Raw genomic sequence first — 8,388 nt, 5'->3', positions numbered from 1 at the left:
GTATATTCAAAACGTGGACTTCTCCGTTCTAACAAAGCTATACTCAAGTTTTCTGAGCATTTAAAGATTTATAACAGAAAAAATGTGAGCATGTGATTATAAGGAGCTGTTCCATAGGCTAGAAGGGCATAGTAAAGTCTAGGACAGATGAAATACCATGTCTCACCGAGAGAGTTCATCTGTCAGTCATTTTAAATGGAAATTACCTTGCTTTAATAGTTCACACTATCTGAAGTGGGGTAGCTAATCTTATCATGGAGAAATAATAGAGTATCAATACAGGTAATTCCATTTCACCGGTCCTGCATTGTTTGTGATTTATGAGCTGAGGTGAGGTTTTCATTTAATCCAAGCCTATGTTAACATGTGATATTAATAAAACAACATGGAATAAAGCAATGTGAATAACATTTCCAAATGTCATTCAACATTTGTACTTACCACATTATTAAGGATGAATATTGGCATCTCTTTTTCATGGCAAACTTGTCAGTCTATAATTCACAGGTTTAACATAAATCCTGGTTCATACTATTGCCTTGTTTTTCTCATCTAGTGCTATAGTCTTGAATGAAATGTCAAAACAATTTTGCATTGTTAAATAAACAAAGCCTCCAAATAAACGTGACAACACAGTTTCACACAATGAAAGTTGTTGAATATTGATTTCCCATTGATTTTATTTTAATCTTAAGGAGAGGTCATAGGACCAGCATGGCAGTCGATTTGCATTAAGAATGTACTTATTTAATCCTACATCCAATACATCACATTTTAGGTCTTATATTCTAGGACCACCAAGTGTTCATCTAATGCATTAAAGTGGGACACACTTTCAGTAAGTAATCAAAAATAAGTGGCATGACCCAAAAAAAAGCACAGACCCCTTAGTGAGCTTGGTGATACTCTGAAAACATACTGCTTGGGACAGCATGGTGATAGTACAAATGAAGAGGAGGAAGGGGGAAAAAAAATATTATTGGAGAAACTGGAGACGTACAATGAGCCAACCAATGAAACAGTATGTTACATGTTGCACAACACACACGCATGCACACACACATGCACGCACACACACGCACATACACCAAGACAGACTGCATGTATACTCATAGTGAGTGCCAGGAAATTAAGTATAAAATATGAAGTGATATTTTGTGTCTAGTCTAGGCCTAAGACAAGGTAAGTGTTGATGCAGGTGGGTGTCAGACTGCCCCTGCTGTAGAATCTGCTGAAAAATAAGAAACATCACCAGATTTACTGAAATCCATTATATCCATATATTTTTCCACTAAATTTAAAAAAAATCAAGAGCTATCTCATTGCCACCCTATCCCATACTGAAAGAAATGATGCACATTTTGCACAAACTTGTACAAAATCTGTAACAAAAGTTGCATCCAATATCCACCACAGCATCAGTTAATGATATTCAGAAGTATGCCTACTTTATGTGAAAACACCTCAAGAAAAAGAATATACAAATTTTCATTCACAACCCACGTCCATGCAGTGTGCTTGTCTGTTTGTTGATTGTGTGTTGAGGCTATGGAATGTGTTTTAAGTCATAGGCTACATGTCTGTATGATAAATATGCGTATCCCTTTGTATATCGTCTTATAAGTCCATGAGCTGAATCACATTTTGCGTAATCTTTAATGGGTGGCAGCCTATTGTATTTGAAATGGAAAATCACAGAAATAGAGGTAAACTTGTGGAAAAATAACAAAACAAAGAATAAACTAATGAGAGTGATCTACATTATGTAAGCTATATATTACATTTGCTAAATGTATAATACACACTTGCGCTGTTTTTACACCCCTGTGTTGTTATAGCCTACTCTAGTCTGAAAACACCTGGGTTTTGCAAAAGCGATTGAGCCATTTCCAGAACAATGCCATTTCAGTGTATTTGATTTACAATATATGACAAATAATCAATGAGGAATAGACATTTGCCAATGAATGAGAGTCAATCATACCATAAACTAGCCACGGTGTGAACAACACTGTATGCGTGCGTCCGTGCGTGCGTTACACCACGCATCTGTCCTATGTCAGTGCGTGGGACCACAAAAGCAACTGACTGTAAAACAAAAACAAAACGGTTAAACTGACACATTTGCTGGGAAATAGAAGAGACATGGGAGTGGCGAGGAATGGTTCTGTTTCCTTTATAAAACCCAAAAAGCACATATTCAGTGGAATAAAATACGTCCTGTATGGTGAATGTACTATTTCCATAATTAGCCTCGACCATAATTCACACAATCATACAATAGGACGCTTTTTCGTGACGGGTGTTTCCACAATAGAAAAACCTCTTTTTTTTCTTTCGGAAAATAACAGGTTTATTTTTATTTTCTTTAATTTTTAACGAATTAGCTCAGTTAATTTTGGTTGCCCAAATTATTCCCACAAAATATATAATTATAACTGCCGTTGTCCTGAATTCTATATACGCCCTGTAGTAACAAAATATTACAGTTAAAAAAAAACCTCGACCATTTCAGCTATTTAACCGTCAGAGATCCTGTTCTCTCGCTTGGGACAGGCAGTCCGCTTTGTGTTCATTTCGGCTACGGGTACCGCACTTCCTGTTGCATTTTTGGCGTCAGCTTTCCCTACCCCTCGACAGGGATTTTATGTGTAGGTGGTAGGAATTTTTAAGTCTTTTATAGGCTGTTTGTACGTGTAGTTATCATGCTGTTGGCTTTCATTTAGCATATGAAGGAGAATTCTCTGTAATCCGCTTCCCTCCATTCATTGAGTTCGGGACGGTCGGACCTCAGGTCCGATTCAAACAGGTGGAAGACGATTCCAGGTGGAGTTTTAGGGGGGTGTAGACTTACCAGATCGTTGCTTGTCTGTTAAATCGGTCCTGTCCTATTTAGGTACAGGTACATACAAATTGTGTCCGTTAAGGTAGAAATGAGCAAATACACGCGTTGTAACGTCAATGTTGCGTTTATTTTTCTTTGAAATTTAGTATTTAAATTCAGGAAGCGAAGATTTTTTTTAGCTAGCCAGGAGACCTTCACAGGTGGGACATACCCGTTTCGTAGGACAGCCCCTTCTTTCAGTTCCTCAGCGTAGGATGTGATCACTGACATTTGTTGTTGCCGTTTGGGACAGGAGGCGAAGCGTTTCTGCAAACAGGTGTGAGACCACACGAATCTACATAGTCAGCTAGCTTGCTAGCGACGAATTTATGTTTATTCTGGGGTAAATATCATTCCTAGTCGTGAGGCGTTCTTCCTTGTGAAAAGGGGATAAAACATTTAGCTAAATTGAAATTCGGGCAGGACTTGAATTATTTTGAGGCTAGCTAGCCAGAAAGACATATAATACATAGAGAAAGCAATGTCAACAAAAAAATCGTGCGTGGATTTAATGAAAAGGAGTAGGAGCCCTGTCGTGTCGGAGGCAGAGATGTTCAACGAATTTCAGGACTGGTGCCTCCGTACTTACGGGGACTCGGGTAAAACAAAGACGGTCACCCGGCGAAAATACAACAAGATTCTTCAGACTCTTTTACAGAACGACGAATCGGGTGGCGTCTACATCGAGAGCAACCACATCAACGCCAAATTCAAATTCTGGGTGAAATCCAAAGGTTTTCAGGTTGGGAGCATTCAAGGCGACCACAATGGAGCATCTGGAAAACCGGTCCTTTACGTCCCCATCAAGGCAACGGTTTGTAACGTTAAAGTGTCTTTTCAGTGTACTATTCATCTATGGGATGTGTGTGCACGCGCAAGGCTTTCTGTATTTACTTAAGAAAATGTGTGTTCACGAATCTCGCCCACCTTGTCAGCTATATTTAATTACAACTTTTTGGGGTTTATTGTACCACCTCCCCTCCTCCTTCCCCTTCTCCTCCCCCTTTCTTGTTCGCCACGGAAAGCACTGGTTTATGTCCTAGCTCTGCTACCAAGGCAACGCCACTGCTCTCACTAGTAATAACTAGTCGCGTGCGAGTTAAAATACTGCTCTGCAGATTTGCATTTTGTTGTCCCGTCAGCTATCACCGAATGCCACCGTACATGGATTGACAGAGCCTTACCTGATTAGGTAGTTTGAGGGGAAATCCCGAGTACAGTAGTTTGCAGGTGGTGCGCAGGTAGGCTACTGTGCGAGCTGGCTTTCTCCCATTACCGTTAAATAAATCGTTCAGTATCGTTAATATTAGGCCTATGTATAGTAGCTACTATGTGCAATGTGTAAGCTGTGGGTAGTGTGTGTTTCGGGTGGGTGGGGGTGTTGCCCAAGACCGCCAGACAGTTTCAGTGGATGTCATCTAAATGAAGCGTTAGATTACTGGTTCATATTTAAAAATCATGTAAATGAAACGACGGACGTAGATAAGGTGACTCTGTTATAAACTAATTGAACAACCATCCCATACCTTTAGGAACGGTCTGTCTTCGGTTTCTGCGATTGTTGATACTATAAGCTTTAAGACTAGAGTAGGCTATATAATGATTTTGTACATTGGTTTATAATTGCTATAGACAGTTCATCGTTTCACCCAAAGTACGGAAAATTTGGGGATCAGGCAGACTGGAAGGAGAATGGTACCCATCGTCCCTGTAACTTTCGATCATTTTTTGAAACCCCATTTTTTATTCTTAATCGTTCATTTTCCTGTTTATAAGTGCTCACTTATAACACGATAAGTGCATTTTTAATTAGATGTGTGAGTTAAAATGCATGCATTGCTTTAACTTCTAGTATGCAGTGAGCTTATTTAGTTAAAAAAAATTATCCTAGCAATTGTTATTGCAATGCATTCTTTGCATTTATTTAGAATTTACGCATATTTTATGAAATTGCATAATAATCATATTAACAAAATCATTATTGCAGTGAAACCTGAGGTCTTCACTAATTCCTCACTAATTAGTTAGTATGAATTCTCTCGGGGAGGGTTCATATGAGGTTTACTTTCACCGTAAACTGATTGCACTTTATAGCCTATGAGACCAAAAAAGATCAGATAAATTTCGTAATAAATATTTTTTTGTATTTAAATATAAACAGACTATTAAAATGTTGTACTGTTGACCGTATTTTGCACCTCTGTAAAGTGTTATCCTTGGAAGTATGCCAAGACATTTTAACCTATTCGAATCTGATGAATGTGAATTGTGGATCTTTCACAAATGGGATTGGTATGATGTCCTGTCTGAAAAGATAAGGAAATGTTGCATCTTTTCACATGAGCAACATTTGATGCGGAGGACCACAGATCACAGTGATTTTCAGTGTGGATCAAATTCTGGACTGGGACAAAATGTCAGAACTAGACATTCTTTTGGTTCTGGGATGCATTGATTTGTTATGCCTACACAGCCAATACTGGTGTCATCTTTAAATGGTGTTGATAGACATTGCCCAAAGCAGTGGTTCTAGATCAGTATCCACCTTTAAAGATGGTTTGTGGTTAAGATTAGTGGCTTGCAAACTGATGCCTCATCAGTTTTTGATAGAAGAAGAGCCCAGAACCCAGTGCGCCACAATTGCTTAACAATGTTAAAACACCAGCGCTTGGCACAAAAGGGGATAAATGGCATAGTAACAGAAAGAGTGGATCATATACTTTTCAATAGCACATGTCACATCACAAGATGCAGCGCTGTCTCAATTTACAGTGTGGAGGAGGGAGCCAGAGAGCAGTGCTCCTTCCCTGAAAAATGTATCGTGTGGTAGTTCTGAGGAAGAGCTTATGAAGGCTGTTTTGTATCCTCATCAACTGAACTGGTGGAAGTGTTGCCAAACAAAGCCCTAAGCAGTCATGGCAGAAAAGAGATCATCCGCTGTTCTGTCACACTCTACACATTCAGGGACACTGTGGAGTTGTTTCCCGCCACTGAAAGTCGGTAGTTTGGGTGGGCACCACCACTGTGAGTGTAGACCTACTCACGCAAACATTTATTGATTTTAGATTGTGTCCAAACCCTGATCCACAATAAATTACAAATATTTTTTGGGCCAAGTTTTTAGGCTTTCTCAGATGGATATATTTTGCAGTTTGATTTCGGGAAATTTATCATGGCAGTGTGTGTTTAGTACACAGCTGGTAGAAGTCAATATCCATGTACAGTACGCTTGGCGAATGTTTGTGTGCGTGTGCGTGTGTGTGTGTGCGTTTGTGTGTGTGTGCTTGCCTACGTGCGTGTGTTTGGTGTGTGTGTGTATGTGTGTGTCTGTGTGTAAGATGTTCTCAGTAAACAGGTTGTAAATCAGCCCTCGGTGCCTGAGCGGGACTCACTGCTTGTGTTCCTGGGGATGAATGAGGCCAGAGCATTGGAAGGCTGCCTAAGGTCAGGAGAAACCAGGAGATTGCATACTGTCCACACTGTGCCTGTGTGTATGTGTGTGCTATACATTAGATTATAGCTATCTATAGTTTTATCCTATGAGCACAGGCTTTATTGGAAAACATTTATAGACAAAGTAGCCCAAATATGGACCTACAAAGAGCAGACAATGCCTTCATAGTGTTTTTGTTGACTGGGCCAGATCTTTAAGCAAGGTCATTTTATTTAATTTTCTGTCTTAAGCAACAAGTGTAGATACATTAATCATTTAATTTGCAAAGCATAGTTTCTTGAAATAACTTCCTTAATTATTTATTATGCCTTGTTGGTTGATAAGTATGACCAATACAGAAATGTGCTTGTCTGATGCAAAACCATTTATGACATGAACTGTGGCTTCCAGCTCACTGCCACCTAGCTTTTCTGACTTAGCCTGTTTGATGAAGACCAGATTTGAATAGCTCGTCTCTGGCTGAACCCAAAGTTAGTGGTGTTTTTTTTTTTTCCCACCGTAGGGCTGTAATCTGCAGGGATTGCTTTGTTCAGTGTTCAGGTGGCATTCCAGCATCTTTAATGTAGTTTTTAATGCTGACTCACTCAAAAAAAGACAAAAAGCTACAACTGGAATATGCAGGCCATTGTAACATTATTGCAGAATTTCGTTTTGGTGCCATGCAAACTGAGGAGAGAAATATAGAGGGAGACACTAAAGGGACAACTGGAATGACATCATGAGTAGCAAAGAGGGTTAAAGGTAGGCTATATGACATCACACACAAATCTAAACCAGAGGATCAGTTAATGACATACTCAGAGTTTTAAAAAATAATGCATTTTATTTTATTTGAAAATTTAATGTCAAACTTTTTGTATAAATTTATTTACCTATGTAGAAAATTTAGATGTCCAATTGTTAAAGATTACCAGTGCACGTGAAATGAAGCATTTATCACAGCCACTGACTGCATTCAAAGATCTGAGAATATTCTTACCCTTTGGAATATTTTGATCAATACGTTTTTAGTACTGTGCATATTTTTGCATACAATCTCAAGTTTATCATGTTGGAGAACATAGTACAGTCTATTATGTTGTTTAACCTGGACGTATTTGATTTTACAGAGTGAAAAATGACCGACATGCTATTCTAGAGTTTGGCCTAGTATGCAATCTACAAGGCACACTAATGCTCGTAATAAATGGCAGGCCTTGATAGCCTGTTCTGTTTGTCACATATTCTTATTTTTCTTATGCTTTTTATTTGAAACAATTAATTCCATAGATCTGGCTGGTGCTTTTAATACAGTATTGATCATATATCATGTAGTCGTTATGACTTGACACATTATTTCCATTTCAAATGGCATAATTTAGTTGCTACACTGTTAATCTGCATGACCAATTATTTATTATTACTCCAACTGTAGCCTCCTATCCATTAATGAGCTGAAAGGCACATAACATTATCTAGATATTGCAGTGTGCTAGCTATGTCTAAATTATTATAAATATGACTTATCAGAGTATGCCAGACCTCTCAGTAATTTCTTAAATACTCTACATCATTGTATTTTTCTGATTTCTACACAGGTGAGACGAGATTTATTCATGGTTTCATTTACTTCTATATTAATATTATACGCCCTGTAAATTGTATTGAATTGCCTGCCTCTAATTCAGTCTTTATGTTTCCTCCTCTGGTCTTGTGGAGGGGGTTATTAGAGAATAAATTTACCCAAATTTGAATGTTTTTGCTAGCTCACATGATGCAGCCTCAGTTGTCCCTCTGCTGTCGCTGAAACACAAGGGTTAGAGGAGCATGCTGCTGTGGCTGATCAGAGGAAATGGCCAGACACATATGCACTGCAGAGTATTCTGCTGTCAAAGTGTACGTCTTAAACTGTAACCCACAAGTGTCTTTCGTTACTGTTTTTGTTCACGACAAGCAAGCAGGGGGAGCAGTGAATGGTAATGCCCAGGATCGCGGGTGAAGTTCAGGCAGTCTTCTCGATCTGAGCAGATGCCAGCGTTCGGCGTGATGCCTTGTGGCACAGCCCTGATTA

General features: G+C 38.9%; 1 protein-coding gene across 2 annotated transcripts in view; it reads left to right on the top strand.

Annotated features, from left to right (window-relative positions):
- The first annotated feature begins 2,556 nt into the window (after nucleotides 1–2,556).
- nol4lb (nucleolar protein 4-like b) overlaps nucleotides 2,557–8,388 on the top strand; it is a 104,146-nt gene continuing 98,314 nt past the window's right edge. The window contains exon 1 of one of the 2 annotated variants that reach the window (XM_064298037.1): nucleotides 2,557–3,698. In XM_064298037.1, the coding sequence (XP_064154107.1) occupies nucleotides 3,366–3,698 (333 nt within the window). In that variant the 5' untranslated portion in view covers nucleotides 2,557–3,365. The remainder of the gene's footprint in view (nucleotides 3,699–8,388) is intronic. The other variant, XM_064298038.1, reaches the window with a different exon arrangement.

This window comes from Anguilla rostrata, chromosome 11 (genome assembly GCF_018555375.3).
Source record: "Anguilla rostrata isolate EN2019 chromosome 11, ASM1855537v3, whole genome shotgun sequence".
In the NCBI taxonomy this organism is placed as follows: domain Eukaryota; kingdom Metazoa; phylum Chordata; class Actinopteri; order Anguilliformes; family Anguillidae; genus Anguilla; species Anguilla rostrata.
Note: the sequence above shows the minus strand (reverse complement) of the source record. Positions and strands in the feature narration are given on the sequence as shown.